The following is a 19,585-nucleotide window of genomic DNA, read 5'->3' on the forward strand; positions in this document are numbered from 1 at the left end:
CCCAGCATGCACTGCGCGCTTATAGCTGTCACTGAACCGCTTGAGCCGGGGAATAGAGATAGAAGCGCCGCTGCGGCACTAGCTAACATGCTCACCGCTACGAGGGGCGCAGGGAGGGAACTGTGCACATACATTGCGTCATTGTCATGGACGGGGGTCGCAGCTGCCATTCCTGTCCAGCAGGGGGCGCTATGACATAAGGCAAAATGGTGTGGTAAATACCACCTTGCCAAGGGGGCGTGTCTGTCTAGTGTCTTGCCGTCCAACATGGCGGTGAAGAGGGGCTCCAGGAGACAAGTTCTCCTGCTGCTCCTGTTCGTGTCCGTGGCGGCTGTGCATCTCATTGCCTGTCCATTCACCAAGGTGGAGGAGAGCTTCAGTCTGCAGGCGTGCCATGATGTGCTGTACCACAGGCTGGACCTGGACAAGGTAACCCCCGCCTGGCACGGGGAGTTGGGTGGTCCCTGGCAGTGGCGCTCTATGTACCATGTGTTTGTTTCCCGGACAGTACGACCATCAGCAGTTCCCGGGGGTCGTCCCCAGATCGTTCCTCGGGCCGCTCCTCATCAGCGCGCTGTCTGCCCCCGGCGTCCACCTCCTCTCCCGCCTACAGGTGGACAGGCTCTACTCGCAGCTCCTAGGTATGGACCGGGCGGCGTGCCGGATTTTTATCTAATGCAGCTCAGTTTTTTATGTTCAAAACATTTAGGAACCCGCTTCTCACCCAAGGGATCCAAAGCTGAAGAACGTCCAGAATCTTCAGTATCTGGTCTAGGTCCCTTCAGGGTCCCCTGGTGACGTCTGCATCCATCTTCTCATGATGTAAGAAGCCACATCTTATGCCAGTGAATGAGGTTTCTGCAACTCCATTGTTAGAGAATTGAGGTTGTGTGGGACCTCCACCTTAAGGCTCCATTCACACATTCGTGTGTGTTTTACGGAGCAGCAAAACACGGACACCGGCAACGTGCGTTCCGCATTTTGCGGACCGCACATCGCCGGTACTAATAGAATATGCCTATTCTTGTCCGCAATTGTGAACAAGAATAGGGCATGTTCTATTTTTTTTCGGGAACGGAAATGTGGAACAGAATTGCGGACGTGTGAATGGACCCTCAGTTCCCCCAGCGATTCTGATTATTGTAAAGAAGAATGCAGACGCACATTGGTCCAGATTCACTAATCGTAAAGATGGCATAAGCTTAAAGGGGTTCTCTGGGAATAAAGAAAATAAAAATTTAAATATTACTTCATCATAAATATATTCCCAAATACATTTCATTAGTTATAATGGCTCGTTTTGTCTAGGGAGCAATAATTAAAGGGGTTATCCAAGACTATTAAATCCCCCCCATAGGCCGGGCCCCTCACAATGAATCTACTTACCAGGCTTCCTGCGCACGGGGAGAAGCAGCAGTGGCGCGGGGAGCCAGGTGTAAGTTAGATTCATTGTGAGGGGCCCAGGCATATGGGGGACATTTGTTAGCCCAGGATAACCCCTTTAAAGAGCCAACGTCCTATTAGTACACACACAACCTGTCCTAATCACAGAGCAGCACAAGTTACTTCACAACACTGAGCTAAAGCGCTGTCTCATCCTCCTCTCTGCTCTACTTGTCAGGGATTATGATCCTGAATAGAGATGATAAGATCTTCAGCTGAATCTCTGTAAAAAATGGAGTTTATGAGGAGACATGAAGTACAGAGAGGATGGACAGGACAGACTGGTAAAGCTAGCACTACATGACGACATTTGTCGCGTGACAATTTTTATAATGGCACTGCGACACGACAGTCGCTAAGAACCCATTCAAGATAGATTTTTCTGCGACTGTTGCAGTATGTCGCAGTCCGACACCATAGACTACCATTATAAAAATTGTCGCGCGACATTAAAGGGAACCTGTCACCTCCAAAAACCATCCCAAGCCGCCAGCAGTACCTGACAGTAGCCAGCAGCGTGTTTCTGACAATAATTTTCTTCCTGAAGGCCGATGCAGCTAAAGCTCGGAAAATGTTTTTATCCCCTGTCTGTGTGCTTCTCTAGTCATGCTCGAAGTTAAGGGGGCAGCGGCCTCCTTGCTTCAAGTCAAGATAACCAGGCCCCCTTCCTTGCCCCTTCGCTGTGACTGACAGCGCATATGCAGAGAGTTCGGCAAAGCCAGCCAAACTGCCGACTGTCAGTCACAGCAAAGGGGCAGGGAAGGGGGCCTGGTTATCTTGACTTGAAGCAAGGAAGCCGCTGCCCCCTTAACTTCGAGCATGACTAGAGAAGCGCGGCGGCAGGGGATTAAAGAAAGTTTTCTGAGCTTTAGCCGCATCGGCCTTCAGGAAATTATCATCGGAAACACGCTGCTGGCTACTGTCAGATACTGCTGGCGGCTTGGGATGGTTTTTGTAGGTGACAGGTTCCCTTTAATGTCGCGCGACACATAGGGCACAACTACACTGCAACATGTGTCGCGCGACTTATTGTCGTCGTGTAGACCATGCCTAATGGAGACTGCATACAAGTGCTGCTGCTCATTAGCCACATCCCCACCCTCTTCTACAGCCAGGTCCATAAATATTGGGACATCAACACAATTCTAACATTTTTGGCTCTATACACCACCACAATGGATTTGAAATAAAAAGAACAAGATGTGCTTTAACTGCAGACTGTCAGCTTTAATTTGAGGGTATTTAGATCAAAATCAGGTGAACGGTGTAGGAATTACAACAGTTTGCATATGTGCCTCCAACTTGTTAAGGGACCAAAAGTAATGGGACAATTGGCTTCTCAGCTGTTCCATGGCCAGGTGTGTGTTATTCCCTCATTATCCCAATTACAATGAGCAGATAAAAGGTCCAGAGTTCATTTCAAGTGTGCTATTTGCATTTGGAATCTGTTGCTGTCAACTCTCAAGATGAGATCCAAAGAGCTGTCACTATCAGTGAAGCAAGCCATCATTAGGCTGAAATAACTAAACAAACCCATCAGAGAGATAGCAAAAAACATTAGGCGTGGCCAAAACAACTGTTTGGAACATCCTTAAAAAGAAGGAACACATCGGTGAGCTCAGCAACACCGGAAGACCATGGAAAACAACTGTGGTGGATGATCGAAGAATTCTCTCACTGGTGAAGAACACACCGTTCACAACAGTTGGCCAGATCAAGAACTCTCTCCAGGAGGTAGGTGTATCTGTGTCAAAGTCAACAATCAAGAGAAGACTTCACCAGAGTGAATACAGAGGGTTCACCACAAGATGTAAACCATTGGTGAGCCTCAAAAAAAGGAAGGCTAGATTAGAGTTTGCCAAACGACATCTAAAAAAGCCTTCACAGTTCTGGAACAACATCCTATGGACAGATGAGACCAAGAGCAACTTGTACCAGAGGGATGGGAAGAGAAGAGTATGGAGAAGGAAAGGAACTGCTCATGATCCTAAGCATACCACCTCATCAGTGAAGCATGGTGGTGGTAGTGTCATGGCGTGGGCATGTATGGCTGCCAATGGAATTGGTTCTCTTGTATTTATTGATGATGTGGCTGCTGACAAAAGCAGCAGGATTAATTCTGAAGTGTTTCGGGAAATATTATCTGCTCCTATTCAGCCAAATGCTTCAGCACTCATTGGACGGCGCTTCACAGTGCAGATGGACAATGACCCAAAACATACTGCAAAAGCAACCAAACAGTTTTTTAACCACTTAAGGACCACAGGTTTATACCCCCCTAAAGACCAGGCCCTTTTTTACAAATCGGCACTACACTACTTTCACCGTTTATTGCTCGGTCATGCAACTTACCACCCAAATGAATTTTACCTCCTTTTCTTCTCACTAATAGAGCTTTCATTTGGTGGTATTTCATTGCTGCTGACATTTTTACTTTTTTTGTTATTAATCGAAATTTAACGATTTTTTTGCAAAAAAATGACATTTTTCACTTTCAGTTGTAAAATTTTGCAAAAAAAACGAGATCCATATAGAAATTTTGCTCTAAATTTATAGTTCTACATGTCTTTGATAAAAAAAAAATGTTTGGGTAAAAAAAAAATGGTTTGGGTAAAAGTTATAGCGTTTACAAACTATGGTACAAAAATGTGAATTTCCGCTTTTTGAAGCAGCTCTGACTTTCTGAGCACCTGTCATGTTTCCTGAGGTTCTACAATGCCCTGACAGTACAAACACCCCACAAATGACCCCATTTCGGAAAGTACACACCCTAAGGTATTCGCTGATGGGCATAGTGAGTTCATAGAACTTTTTATTTTTTGTCACAAGTTAGCGGAAAATGATGATTTTTTTTTTTTTTTTTTTTTTTTCTTACAAAGTCTCATATTTCACTAACTTGTGACAAAAAATAAAAACTTCTATGAACTCACTATGCCCATCACGAAATACCTTGGGGTCTCTTCTTTCCAAAATGGGGTCACTTGTGGGGTAGTTATACTGCCCTGGCATTCTAGGGGCCCAAATGTGTGGTAAGGAGTTTGAAATCAAATTCTGTAAAAAATGACGAGTGAAATCCGAAAGGTGCTCTTTGGAATATGGGCCCCTTTGCCCACCTAGGCTGCAAAAAAGTGTCACACATCTGGTATCTCTGTATTCAGGAGAAGTTGAGGAATGTGTTTTGGGGTGTCTTTTTACATATACCCATGCTGGGTGAGATAAATATCTTGGTCAAATGCCAACTTTGTATAAAAAAATGGGAAAAGTTGTCTTTTGCCAAGATATTTCTCTCACCCAGCATGGGTATATGTAAAATGACACCCCAAAACACATTCCCCACCTTCTCCTGAGTACGGCAATACCAGATGTGTGACACTTTTTTGCAGCCTAGGTGGGCAAAGGGGCCCATATTCCAAAGAGCACCTTTCGGATTTCACAGGTCATTTTTTACAGAATTTGATTTCAAACTCCTTACCACACATTCGGGCCCCTAGAATGCCAGGGCAGTATAACTACCCCACAAGTGACCCCATTTTGGAAAGAAGACACCCCAAGGTATTCCGTGAGGGGCATGGCAAGTTCCTAGAATTTTTTATTTTTTGTCACAAGTTAGTGGAAAATGCTGATTTTTTTTTTTTTTTTTTTTTTTCATACAAAGTCTCATATTCCACTAACTTGTGACAAAAAATAAAAACTTCCATGAACTCACTATGCCCATCAGCGAATACCTTGGGGTCTCTTCTTTCCAAAATGGGGTCACTTGTGGGGTAGTTATACTGCCCTGGCATTCTAGGGGCCCGAATGTGTGGTAAGGAGTTTGAAATCAAATTCTGTAAAAAATGACCTGTGAAATCCGAAAGGTGCTCTTTGGAATATGGGCCCCTTTGCCCACCTAGGCTGCAAAAAAGTGTCACACATCTGGTATCTCTGTATTCAGGAGAAGTTGAGGAATGTGTTTTGGGGTGTCATTTTACATATACCAATGCTGGGTGAGAGAAATATCTTGGTCAAATGCCAACTTTGTATAAAAAAATGGAAAAGTTGTCTTTTGCCAAGATATTTCTCTCACCCAGCAGGGGTATATGTAAAATGACACCCCAAAACACATTCCCCACCTTCTCCTGAGTACGGGGATACCAGATGTGTGACACTTTTTTGCAGCCTAGGTGGGCAAAGGGGCCCATATTCCAAAGAGCACCTTTCGGATTTCACAGGTCATTTTTTACAGAATTTGATTTCAAACTCCTTACCACACATTTGGGCCCCTAGAATGCCAGGGCAGTATAACTACCCCACAAGTGACCCCATTTTGGAAAGAAGAGACCCCAAGGTATTCGCTGATGGGCATAGTGAGTTCATGGAAGTTTTTATTTTTTGTCACAAGTTAGTGGAATATGAGACTTTGTATGAAAAAAAAAAAAAAAAAAAAAATAATCATTTTCCACTAACTTGTGACAAAAAATAAAAAATTCTAGGAACTCGCCATGCCCCTCACGGAATACCTTGGGGTGTCTTCTTTCCAAAATGGGGTCACTTGTGGGGTAGTTATACTGCCCTGGCATTTTCCAGGGGCCCAAATGTGTGGTAAGTAGGTAAATGACCTGTGAAATCCTAAAGGTGCTCTTTGGAATATGGGCCCCTTTGCCCACCTAGGCTGCAAAAAAGTGTCACACATGTGGTATCGCCGTATTCAGGAGAAGTTGGGGAATGTGTTTTGGGGTGTCATTTTACATATACCCTTGCTGGGTGAGAGAAATATCTTGGCAAAAGACAACTTTTCCCATTTTTTTATACAAAGTTGGCATTTGACCAAGATATTTCTCTCACCCAGCATGGGTATATGTAAAATGACACCCCAAAACACATTCCCCAACTTCTCCTGAGTACGGCGATACCAGATGTGTGACACTTTTTTGCAGCCTAGATGCGCAAAGGTGCCCAAATTCCTTTTAGGAGGGCATTTTTAGACATTTGGATACCAGACTTCTTCTCACGCTTTGGGGCCCCTAGAATGCCAGGGCAGTATAAATACCCCACATGTGACCCCATTTTGGAAAGAAGACACCCCAAGGTATTCAATGAGGGGCATGGCGAGTTCATAGAAATTTTTTTTTTTTGGCACAAGTTAGCGGAAATTGATATTTTTAATTTTTTTCTCACAAAGTCTTCCGTTCCGCTAACTTGGGACAAAAATTTCAATCTTTTATGGACTCAATATGCCCCTCACGGAATACCTGGGGGTGTCTTCTTTCCGAAATGGGGTCACATGTGGGGTATTTATACTGCCCTGGCATTCTAGGGGCCCTAAAGCGTGAGAAGAAGTCTGGAATATAAATGTCTAAAAAATTTTACGCATTTGGTTTCCGTGAGGGGTATGGTGAGTTCATGTGAGATTTTATTTTTTGACACAAGTTAGTGGAATATGAGACTTTGTAAGAAAAAAAAAATAATAATTCCGCTAACTTGGGCCAAAAAAATGTCTGAATGGAGCCTTACAGAGGGGTGATCAATGACAGGGGGGTGATCAATGACAGGGGGGTGATCAATGACAGGGGGGTGATCAATGACAGGGGGGTGATCAGGGAGTCTATATGGGGTGATAACCACAGTCATTGATCACGCCCGTGTAAGGCTTCATTCAGACGTCCGTATGCGTTTTGCGGATCCGATCCATCTATCAGTGCATCCGTAAAAATCATGCGGACGTCTGAATGGAGCTTTACAGGGGGGTAATCAATGACAGGGGGGTGATCAGGGAGTCTATATGGGGTGATCACCACAGTCATTGATCACGCCCGTGTAAGGCTTCATTCAGACGTCCGTATGCGTTTTGCGGATCCGATCCATTTATCAGTGCATCCGTAAAAATCATGCGGACATCTGAATGGAGCTTTACAGGGGGGTAATCAATGACAGGGGGGTGATCAGGGAGTCTATATGGGGTGATCACCACAGTCATTGATCATGCCCCTGTAAGGCTTCATTCAGACGTCCAGGTGCGTTTTGCGGATCCGATCCATCTATCAGTGGATCCGTAAAAATCATGCGGACGTCTGAATGGAGCTTTACAGGGGGGTAATCAATGACAGGGGGGTGATCAGGGAGTCTATATGGGGTGATCACCACAGTCATTGATCACGCCCCTGTAAGGCTTCATTCAGACGTCCGGATGCGTTTTGCGGATCCGATCCATCTATCAGTGGATCCGTAAAAATCATGCGGACGTCTGAATGGAGCTTTACAGGGGGGTAATCAATGACAGGGGGGTAATCAATGACAGGGGGGTGATCAGGGAGTCTATATGGGGTGATCACCACAGTCATTGATCATGCCCCTGTAAGGCTTCATTCAGACGTCCGGATGCGTTTTGCGGATCCGATCCATCTATCAGTGCATCCGTAAAAATCATGCGGACATCTGAATGGAGCTTTACAGGGGGGTGATCAGGGAGTCTATATGGGGTGATCACCACAGTCATTGATCATGCCCCTGTAAGGCTTCATTCAGACGTCCGGATGCGTTTTGCGGATCCGATCCATCTATCAGTGCATCCGTAAAAATCATGCGGACATCTGAATGGAGCTTTACAGGGGGGTGATCAGGGAGTCTATATGGGGTGATCACCACAGTCATTGATCATGCCCCTGTAAGGCTTCATTCAGACGTCCGGATGCGTTTTGCGGATCCGATCCATCTATCAGTGCATCCGTAAAAATCATGCGGACATCTGAATGGAGCTTTACAGGGGGGTGATCAGGGAGTCTATATGGGGTGATCACCACAGTCATTGATCATGCCCCTGTAAGGCTTCATTCAGACGTCCGGATGCGTTTTGCGGATCCGATCCATCTATCAGTGCATCCGTAAAAATCATGCGGACATCTGAATGGAGCTTTACAGGGGGTTGATCAATGACAGGGGTGTAATCAATGACAGGGGGGTGATCAGGGAGTCTATATGGGGTGATAACCACAGTCATTGATCACGCCCCTGTAAGGCTTCATTCAGACGTCCGGATGCGTTTTGCGGATCCGATCCATCTATCAGTGGATCCGTAAAAATCATGCGGACGTCTGAATGGAGCTTTACAGGGGGGTAATCAATGACAGGGGGGTAATCAATGACAGGGGGGTGATCAGGGAGTCTAAATGGGGTGATCAGGGGCTACTAAGGGGTTAATAAGTGACGGGGGGGGGTGTAGTGTAGTGTAGTGGTGCTTGGTGGGACTTTACTGAGCTACCTGTGTCCTCTGGTGGTCGATCCAAACAAAGGGGACCACCAGAGGACCAGGTAGCAGGTATATTAGACGCTGTTATCAAAACAGCGTCTAATATACCTGTTAGGGGTTAAAAAAAACACATCTCCAGCCTGCCAGCGAACGATCGCCGCTGGCAGGCTGGAGATCAACTCTCTTACCTTCCGTTCCTGTGAGCGCGCGCGCCTGTGTGCGCGCGTTCACAGGAAATCTCGGCTCACGCGAGATGACGCCTATTGGCGTTAGCGTAGCCTGGGGGAGCCGCCGCGATGACGCCTTTCGGCGTTACAGTTGCGGCAAGTGGTTAAGGGAAAGAAGTGGAATGTTATGCAATGGCCAAGTCAATCACCTGACCTGAATCCGATTGAGCATGCATTTCACTTGAAGACAAAACTGAAGGGAAAATGCCCCAAGAACAAGCAGGAACTGAAGACAGTTGCAGTAGAGGCCTGGCAGAGCATCACCAGGGATGAAACCCAGCGTCTGGTGATGTCTATGCGTTCCAGACTTCAGGCTGTAATTGACTGCTAAGGATTTGCAACCCAGTATTAAAAAGTGAAAGTTTGATTTATGATTATTATTCTGTCCCATTACTTTTGGTCCCTTAACAAGTGGGAGGCACATATGCAAACTGTTGTAATTCCTACACCGTTCACCTGATTTGGATGTAAATACCCTCAAATTAAAGCTGACAGTCTGCAGTTAAAGCACATCTTGTTTGTTTCATTTCAAATCCATTGTGGTGGCATATAGAGCCAAAGAAGTTAGAATTGTATCGATGTCCCAATATTTATGGCCCTGGCTGTATGTACTTCATGTCTCTTCATTAGCTCCATTCCTACAGAGATTCAGCTGAAGATCTTATCATCTATCTTCAGGACCATAATCCCTGACCAGCAGAGCAGAGAGGAGGATGAGGCAGCTCTTTAGCTCAGTGTTGTGAAGTAACTTGTCCTCATGTGTGAGTAGGATAGGTTTTGTGTGTGGTAATAGGACAGCAGCCATTTTATTTCCTACGATGATTGTTTCCTAGACAAAACAAGCCATTGTAACTAATGAAAGGTATTTGGGAATATATTTATAATAAAGTAGTATTATAATAAAGTAGTATTTAAGTATTTTTTTGATTCCCAGAGAACCCCTTTAAGGGTACGAATGCTCGTTCCCAATAATCTTCCCGTATAAAGGTGCCACAGATCACTCGGTGAGGGAGCAAACCTTCGTTCATCAGGTGAAAGTATCATTGAAGATACTCATCCTCATACAGAGGAGGTGATTGCTGTATGTAAATGTAGCTCTTTACTCTGGCACTTTCCTGATAATTACCTGTTTAGTGCTCCAGATTTAAAAATAAACAGGAGCCATTGGCTGAACTGAAAAATTTAGGAGCCAAATTACATTTTTAGTCACCAAATTAAAAATACATATAATTAAAAAAAGACTTGGAGAAGATGAGACGCAGGTCACAGTAGTGAGCCAGCTCTACATATAGGAGAATACAGCACCACATACGTCTTACATCCAGTGACATGTTCTGTTTCCTCTTCTAATCCATTTGACCCAGACCTCCATGACAAATTCTTTCAGCCGCATCTCGTCTCTACAGAGTTTGTTACAGACGCGTTAGATTTCAAAATTTTTCCATCAACACCCCCCCCCTCCCATCCTGTTGCCCCGACACTGTCATCCTGCTGCCACCCCAATATTCTGCCCATTGTGCCCCCCAATGCCCCAGGTACTATAGTGCTGAAAAAATAGTGACCCCAGTAGAAATAATGTCCCTATAGTGTCTACCTCAATTATAAATGCCACCTAGGGTGCCCCCAGTAATAATAATAAAACCTTAGATTAATTCCCCCCCACACTGCCCTCACATAGTGATTTCCCCCCACACTGCCCGCACAGTAGTAACTTCCCCCCTCACTGTCCTCGCGTAGTAATTTTCTCCCACACTGCCCCCATATAGTGATTTCCACACACATAGTAATTACTGCCCCCACAGTAGTAATATGCTCCACAGTAGTAATTTCCCCCCACACTGTCCTCACATAGTGATTTCCCCCCCACACTGCCCGCACAGTAGTAACTTCCCCCCTCACTGTCCTCGCGTAGTAATTTTCTCCCACACTGCCCCCATATAGTGATTTCCACACACATAGTAATTACTCCCCCACAGTAGAAATATGCTCCACAGTAGTAATTTCCCCCCACACTGCCCTCACATAGTGATTTCCCCCCCACACTGCCCGCACAGTAGTAACTTCCCCCCTCACTGTCCTCGCGTAGTAATTTTCTCCCACACTGCCCCCATATAGTGATTTCCACACACATAGTAATTACTGCCCCCACAGTAGTAATATGCTCCACAGTAGTAATTTCCCCCCACACTGTCCTCACATAGTGATTTCCCCCCCACACTGCCCGCACAGTAGTAACTTCCCCCCTCACTGTCCTCGCGTAGTAATTTTCTCCCACACTGCCCCCATATAGTGATTTCCACACACATAGTAATTACTGCCCCCACAGTAGTAATATGCTCCACAGTAGTAATTTCCCCCCACACTGTCCCCCCCCCCCCGCCCCTCCGGCGAGTAATGTCCGCCCCCAGTGCCCCCCTTCCGGTCAGTAATGTTGGCACAAAAATTAAAAAGTTAAAATCTTATACTCACCTGTGTCCTTTTGCTTGCGCTCACTAGCTGCTGGTATGGCCCGGGTTGGTGCGAAGCAGACGCGCACACCCCCACTGCCGTTCGTCCCGGTACAGGTGGGCGTGATGACATCATCGCGCCCACCTGCGCTAGGATTTCGCTATCAAATAGGCCTCAGGCCTGTAGCCTATGACAGCGTAGGTGATAGCGGCTGGGCAAGGAATTATGGGCTCCCGTGCCCCGCCGCAATATTCAGCTACAGCGCGGAAGCCCTGTCGCAAATCGCGACAAGGCTAAAAAGTCTTGTCGCCATCTGCAAATTTTAAGGCACATTGGCGACCGTTTTGGTCGTCATCTGGAGCGCTGCTGTTCCATCAGCACATGTAAATGCACCTTTAGACAGGCTATGTAGACCTGCACCAGATTTATCACAGGGGCTCAGGCTGCATGAGAAATGTGGTGCAGGGATAGACACTGTCTACAGTCGTGGCCAAAAGTTTTGAGAATTACATAAATATTGGAAAAGTTGCTGCTTAAGTTTTTATAATAGCAATTTGCATATACTCCAGAATGTTATGAAGAGTGATCAGATGAATTGCATAGTCCTTCTTTGCCATGAAAATTAACTTAATCCCAAAAAAACTTTCCACTGCATTTCATTGCTGTCATTAAAGGACCTGCTGAGATCATTTCAGTAATCGTCTTGTTAACTCAGGTGAGAATGTTGACGAGCACAAGGCTGGAGATCATTATGTCAGGCTGATTGGGTTAAAATGGCAGACTTGACATGTTAAAAGGAGGGTGATGCTTGAAATCATTGTTCTTCCATTGTTAACCATGGTGACCTGCAAAGAAACGCGTGCAGCCATCATTGCGTTGCATAAAAATGGCTTCACAGGCAAGGATATTGTGGCTACTAAGATTGCACCTCAGTCAACAATTTATAGGATCATCAAGAACTTCAAGGAAAGAGGTTCAATTCTTGTTAAGAAGGCTTCAGGGAGTCCAAGAAAGTCCAGCAAGCGCCAGGATCGTCTCCTAAAGAGGATTCAGCTGTGAGATCGGAGTGCCACCAGTGCAGAGCTTGCTCAGGAATGGCAGTAGGCAGGTGTGAGCGCATCTGCACGCACAGTGAGGCGAAGACTTTTGGAAGATGGCCTGGTGTCAAGAAGGGCAGCAAAGAAGCCACTTCTCTCCAAAAAAAACATCAGGGACAGATTGATCTTCTGCAGAAAGTATGGTGAATGGACTGCTGAGGACTGGGGCAAAGTCATATTCTCCGATGAAGCCACTTTCCGATTGTTTGGGGCATCTGGAAAAAGGCTTGTCCGGAGAAGAAAAGGTGAGCGCTACCATCAGTCCTGTGTCATGCCAACAGTAAAGCATCCTAAGACCATTCATGTGTGGGGTTGCTTCTCATCCAAGGGAGTGGGCTCACTCACAATTTTGCCCAAAAACACAGCCATGAATAAAGAATGGTACCAAAACACCCTCCAACAGCAACTTCTTCCAACAATCCAACAACAGTTTGGTGAAGAACAATGCATTTTCCAGCACGATGGAGCACCGTGCCATAAGGCAAAAGTGATAACTAAGTGGCTCTGGGACCAAAACGTTGACATTTTGGGTCCATTGCCTGGAAACTCCCCAGATCTTAATCCCATTGAGAACTTGTGGTCAATCCTCAAGAGGCGGTGGACAAACAAAAACCCACTAATTCTGACAAACTCCAAGAAGTGATTATGAAAGAATGGGTTGCTATCAGTCAGGAATTGGCCCAGAAGTTGATTGAGAGCATGCCCAGTCGAATTGCAGAGGTCCTGAAAAAGAAGGGCCAACACTGCAAATACTGACTCTTTGCATAAATGTCATGTAATTGTCTATAAAAGCCTTTGAAACGCATGAAGTGCGTGTAATTATATTTCACTACATCACAGAAACAACTGAAACAAAGATCTAAAAGCAGTTTAGCAGCAAACTTTGTGAAAACTAATATTTGTGTCATTCTCAAAACTTTTGGCCACGACTGTACAACTATTGGTTGGCAAATTTTTATGTCTGAATTAGGGTTATTGCAAGTATCGAAATTTTGATACCCAAGCAATACTTTTGTCCCGGTATCGATTCCCTTTTTTTGATACTGGGCTGCGCTGCTGTCAGCTCGCTCATGTTCCCTCAGGCACTGTATGCTAATTACTACTATCGGAGCAATGGGGAGGAGACTTTAGCTTCTCTCCTGGGCGTTCCTTCTCCCTGGCTGTAGCGCTGTCCAATCGCAGCGCAGACCGTATGTAGTAAATCTCAGCGGACGTTCTCTTCTTATATCAATATGCTTATTTTTATTCCAAAAATAAGCATAAAGATGTAAGAAGAGAACGTCTGCTGAGATTTATTACATTAAAATCATTGGTGGCAGTGGCCACAGGGTCCCCTCCCCTCCTCATTGGTGGTGCAGTGGCAGCTTCTGATCGGGGCCCCAGCAGTGTAATCCTGGGGCTCTGATCGGTTACCATGGCAGCCAGGACGCTACTGAAGCCCTGGCTGCCATGGTAATCTCCCTGCTGCTGTGTGCACTATGCACAGGGCAGCAGGGAGAATGTGAAGTCCTATTCACCCTAATAGAGCAGTATTATGGTGAATAGGACAAGGGATTAAAGATTAAAAGATCCCAGGCTCTGGCCCCTAAGGGGAGAAATAGTTATTAAATAAAAAGTGAAAAGATAAAAAAGACACCAAAATATTAAGCATATTTAGCTATATACAGTTGCAAGAAAAAGTATGTGAACCCTTTAGAATGATATGGATTTCTGCACAAATTGGTCATAAAATGTGATCTGATCTTCATCTAAGTCACAACAATAGACAATCACAGTCTGCTTAAACTAATAACACACACAGAATTAAATGTTTCCATGTTTTTATTGAACACACCATGTAAACGTTCACAGTGCAGGTGGAAAAAGTATGTGAACCCTTGGATTTAATAACTGGTTGAACCTCCTTTGGCAGCAATAACTTCAACCAAACGTTTCCTGCAGTTTCAGATCAGACGTGCACAACGGTCAGGAGTAATTCTTGACCATTCCTCTTTACAGAACTGTTTCAGTTCAGCAATATTCTTGGGATGTCTGGTGTGAATCGCTTTCTTGAGGTCATGCCACAGCATCTCAATCGGGTTGAGGTCAGGACTCTGACTGGGCCACTCTAGAAGGCGTATTTTCTTCTGTTTAAGCCATTCTGTTGTTGATTTACTTCTATGCTTTGGGTCGTTGTCCTGTTGCAACACCCATCTTCTGTTGAGCTTCAGCTGGTGGACAGATGACCTTAAGTTCTCCTGCAAAATGTCTTGATAAACTTGGGAATTCATTTTTCCTTCGATGATAGCAATCCGTCCAGGCCCTGATGCAGCAAAGGAGCCCCAAACCATGATGCCCCCACCACCATACTTCACAGTTGGGATGAGGTTTTGATCTTGGTGTGCTGTGCCTCTTTTTCTCCACACATAGTGTTGTGTGTTTCTTCCAAACAACTCAACTTTGGTTTCATCTGTCCACAGAATATTTTGCCAGTACTGCTGTGGAACATCCAGGTGCTTTTGTGCAAACTGTAAATGTGCTGCAATGTTTTTTTGGACAGCAGTGGCTTCTCTGTGGTATCCTCCCATGAAATCCATTCTTGTTTAGTGTTTTACGTATCGTAGATTCGCTAACAGGGATGTTAGCATATGCCAGAGACTTTTGTAAGTCTTTAGCTGACACTCTAGGATTCTTCTTCACCTCATTGAGCAGTCTGCGCTGCGCTCTTGCAGTCATCTATACAGGACGCCCACTCCTAGGGAGAGTAGCAGCAGTGCTGAACTTTCTTTATTTATAGAAAATTTGTCTTACCGTGGACTGATGAACAGCAAGGCTTTTGGAGATACTTTTATAACCCTTTCCAGCTTTATGCAAGTCAACAATTCTTAATCAGCAGTCTTCTGAGAGCTCTTTTGTGCGAGGCATCATTCACATCAGGCAATGCTTCTTGTGAAAAGCAAACCCAGAACTGGTGTGTGTTTTTTATAGGGCAGGGCAGCTGTAACCAACACCTCCAATCTCATCTCATTGATTGGACTCCAGTTGGCTGACACCTCACTCCAATTAGCTCTTGGAGATGTCATTAGTCTAGGGGTTCACATACTTTTTCCACCTGCACTGTGAATGTTTACATGGTGTGTTCAAAATGGTAACATTTAATTCTTTGTGTGTTATTGGTTTAAGAAGACTGTGATTGTCTATTGTTGTGACTTAGATGAAGATCAGATCACATTTTATGAAAAATTTGTGCAGAAATCCATATCATTCCAAAGGGTTCACATACTTTTTATTGCAACTGTATATGCATGCATAGGTCTTCTAATGTGTATTAAAAACATATAAGTATAACCCCTGTCCACCTTATAAATACAGCAAAATCATGGTTGATAACCTGATGTAATCGCTCTTCTTTCTGCCCAAGGGGCGGCGTTTCAGCTCCACATGGGCGCACACACGCGCCCCAACCACCGTTTTCAAGCACCGCCCAGCTCATCAATATTCACTTCGCTGGGCGGCTTCTGCTGTCCCCGACGTTCTGAGATCCCATAGCTTTCTTTTGGACATGCGCGGGATCTCGGAACGTCGGGGACAGCAGAAGCAGCCCAGCGAAGTAAATATTGATGAGCTGGGCGGCGCTTGAAAACGGCGGTTGGGGCGCGTGTGTGCGCCCATGTGGAGCTGAAACGCCGCCCCTTGGGCAGAAAGAATAGCGATCACGTCAGGTTATCAAACATGATTTTGCTGTATTTATAAGGTGGACAGGGGTTATACTTATATGTTTTTAATACACATTAGAAGACCTATGCATGCATATATATAGCTAAATATGCTTATTGGGTCTGTCAGTGTCCCTTTAATACAAACGCAGGCTGCGGGTGCCGGCCATATCCCATACCCGGCACCCAGCCTCTATGACTGCGCGCTGCGATCCGCCGCTATTAACCCCTCAGGTGCGGCATCTGAGGGGTTAATAGCGGCGGATCGCAGCGTGCAGTCATAGACGCTGAGTGCCGGGTATGGGATATGGCAGCCTGTGTTTGTATTAAGCATAAACGATATTCATTGGTGGCGCAGTGCGCCCCCAAGTATTATCATTGGTGGCAGTTCCAATCGGAGCCCCAGCAGTGTAATCCCTGGGGCTCCGATCGGTTACCATGGCAGCCAGGACGCTACTGAAGCCCTGGCTGCCATGGTAAGCTCCATGCTGCTGTGTGCACAGAGCACAGAGCAGCAGGGACAGTGTGAAGTCCTATTCACCCTGATAGAGCTCTATCAGGGTGAATAGGACAAGGGATGAAAGATCCCAGGTTCTAGCCACTAAGGGGGTAAATAGGTATTAAATAAAAAGTAAAAAAATATTAAGTTTAAATCACCCCCTTGCCCAATTTTACATATAAAATATATAAACAATAAAAAAAATTACATATCGCCACACCCGAATAAATGTGAACTATTAAAATATTTAAAAATATCTCCTATGCGGTGAACTCCGTAGCAGAAAAAAAAAAAAATGCAATTTGCCATTTTTTTGACACCTTGTCCCAACAAAAATTAGGATCGGACTGTTCTATTATGTTCCAGACGTTCCATAAAATCTGGAATGCACGCAGCTTTTTTGGTGTTTTATTTTTTTCACATGGTATCTAGTATCGCAATACTTTTTTATGGTATCGAAATCGAGTCAAAATTTTGTTATCGTGACAACCCTAGGTAAGACGTGTGTTTTTTTAATTTATTATACCGTATTTTAAGTTTGGCGACTAAAAATTTTAGTTTGGCTCCTAAATTTTTCAGGTTAGCAGCCAATGGCTCCTTGATATTTTTTTTTGTCTGGAGCCCTGCACGTGGCTTTTTTAGTGTTTTTTTTTTTCGCATTGTATAGAGTATCGCAATACTTTTTTATGGTATCGAAATCAAATCAAAATTTTGGTATCGCAACAACCCTAGTCTGAATTGTGCCGAAAGTTTGGTGCAAAATAATGGTGTCCTAGGCCCCACTCCCTTTCCCGTGAAGCTCTGCCACTTTCTACCAAGCTTCGCCTTCTTGTCGAGCATGTCAGATAAAAAGTGTAGAAACCCCTTGCAAATTTGCATCATTTAGCTTAACTTAGATTTGTGTCACAGATCCGTTAGTAAATCTGGGCCGTTCTAAATTCTACAAAAGTCTGACAATTTAGAACAAGAATAGCCAGCCTCTTCTATTTATTGGCAAGAAAAGCTTAACAGGAGGGTTAAAGGGACACTGACAGGCCAAAACAGCATATATAGTTAGATATATGACATTACAGGTCTTATACAGTCTTTTAAAAGCATATAAGTATCCCCCCTGTCCACCTTATAAAGAGCGAAATATAAAGTTTTATAACCTGCTTCTCCGGTCAGCAATCTGCCCAAGGGGCGGCGTTTCATGTGAAAATGCGCCCAGCCAGCCTTCCCAACTGCCGTTTGAAGCCCCGCCCAGCTCATCAATATTCACTTCGCTGGGCGGCGGCTAGAACTCTCCCCAGTCCCGATCCTGCGCCTGCGCAATTCAATCCTCCGGGCATCGTTCATGCCCAATCTTCTGCGCCTGCGCCCCGCCGTTAGATCGCGCCTGCGTACACACACCAGCTGCAGCTGCCTCGAAGACGCAGGCTGGTGTGTGTACGCAGGCGCGATCTAACGGCACGGCGGGGCGCAGAAGATTGGGCATGAACGATGCCCGGAGGATTGAATTGCGCAGGCGCAGGATCGGGACTGGGGAGAGTTCTAGCCGCCGCCCAGCGAAGTGAATATTGATGAGCTGGGCGGGGCTTCAAACGGCAGTTGGGAAGGCTGGCTGGGCGCATTTTCACATGAAACGCCGCCCCTTGGGCAGATTGCTGACCGGAGAAGCAGGTTATAAAACTTTATATTTCGCTCTTTATAAGGTGGACAGGGGGGATACTTATATGCTTTTAAAAGACTGTATAAGACCTGTAATGTCATATATCTAACTATATATGCTGTTTTGGCCTGTCAGTGTCCCTTTAAGTGTGACACATTTTATGTAGTTTGCATAGTTTGGCGAGGTTTTATTGTCATCGCAAATCAAGCGTAAGAAAAACATATGAATATATTAATGCCACATGCAAACCAGATATACTAAATATTGTTACAAAAACTTCTGTAACTACATTTTACTACCACTGCTTTGCCATGCAGATGTTTGTTCTCACCATGGTATCATGCTCCTTTTGTCTGCATGAAGAGGCCGAGGATCTCCTCCCGAAATGCACACTGGATGAAATTTTGACTCCTAATCGTCATTTTGCTAAGTTCACAGCATTGCACATTTGATATAGGGTAGATTGTGGCTTAATAACTAATATCTGTGGCGGTGAAGGGGTTAAAGGTGCGCTGTGTCCCTGGCATTTAACGGGCTATGCTGGAAAAACCTGAGGAATATCTTTAAAGGTATGAAGTGTGTTGTGGGTGACTGTTTTCTGCCTTTTATATCCACAGTACGAGCCTCTCTGGGTCTGATGGCCCTTTTTGCCCTATGGCAGCTGCAGAAAGAAGTGAGGAAGCAGTTTGGCGCTCATGTGTCTACATATTTCTGCCTGATAACAGCCACTCAGTTCCACGTGATGTTTTATTGCACTCGCACCCTCCCTAATATATTAGCTCTCCCTATCGGTATGTATGGTTTTATTATTGCATTTTAGTGGTTACACAGCTTCTGTTATATTCTGCCAGCATGCAAAATGTTCTCTGTTTTCTGTGCCGCACACAAGAATGGCTCCAGAAAGAAGAAAAAGTCCATACAAAGGAAAGCTGACGTCTCTCCTTTATATCCATCCCTGTGTATGGCTCAGAATTTGCACGTATGAATCTAACCTCACAGATCGCTCTGTATCTTCTATGACTTTGGTACTGTTTAGCTCCCTTGGATACAAAGGATCACGTACGTACGGACTCCAACTTGCCTGATCCTTCTTTCCTGCAGCACCAGATGTCAAGGGAAAATCAGGTTGCCCTTCATATTAGGCCTCATGCACACGGCCGTTGTTTTGTTCCGCGTCCGAGCCACAGTTTTTGCGACTCGGATGCGGACCCATTCACTTCAATAGGGCCGCAAAAGAGGTGCTGTCCGCATCTGTTTCTCCGTTACGTGGCCCCGCAAAAAAAAATATAACCTGTCCTAT

At 45.1% G+C, this 19,585-nt stretch overlaps 1 protein-coding gene across 1 annotated transcript in view; it reads left to right on the forward strand.

Moving 5' to 3' along the window:
* Positions 1-6: 6 nt before the first annotated feature.
* Positions 7-19,585, forward strand: part of ALG12 (ALG12 alpha-1,6-mannosyltransferase) — a 35,721-nt gene continuing 16,142 nt past the window's right edge. The window contains exons 1-3 of the mRNA XM_040412169.1: positions 7-429; positions 509-641; positions 18,903-19,076. Of these exons, the coding sequence (XP_040268103.1) occupies positions 268-429; positions 509-641; positions 18,903-19,076 (469 nt within the window). The 5' untranslated portion in view covers positions 7-267. The remainder of the gene's footprint in view (positions 430-508; positions 642-18,902; positions 19,077-19,585) is intronic.

This window comes from Bufo bufo, chromosome 1, assembly GCF_905171765.1.
Source record: "Bufo bufo chromosome 1, aBufBuf1.1, whole genome shotgun sequence".
NCBI classification, from domain to species: Eukaryota; Metazoa; Chordata; class Amphibia; order Anura; family Bufonidae; genus Bufo; species Bufo bufo.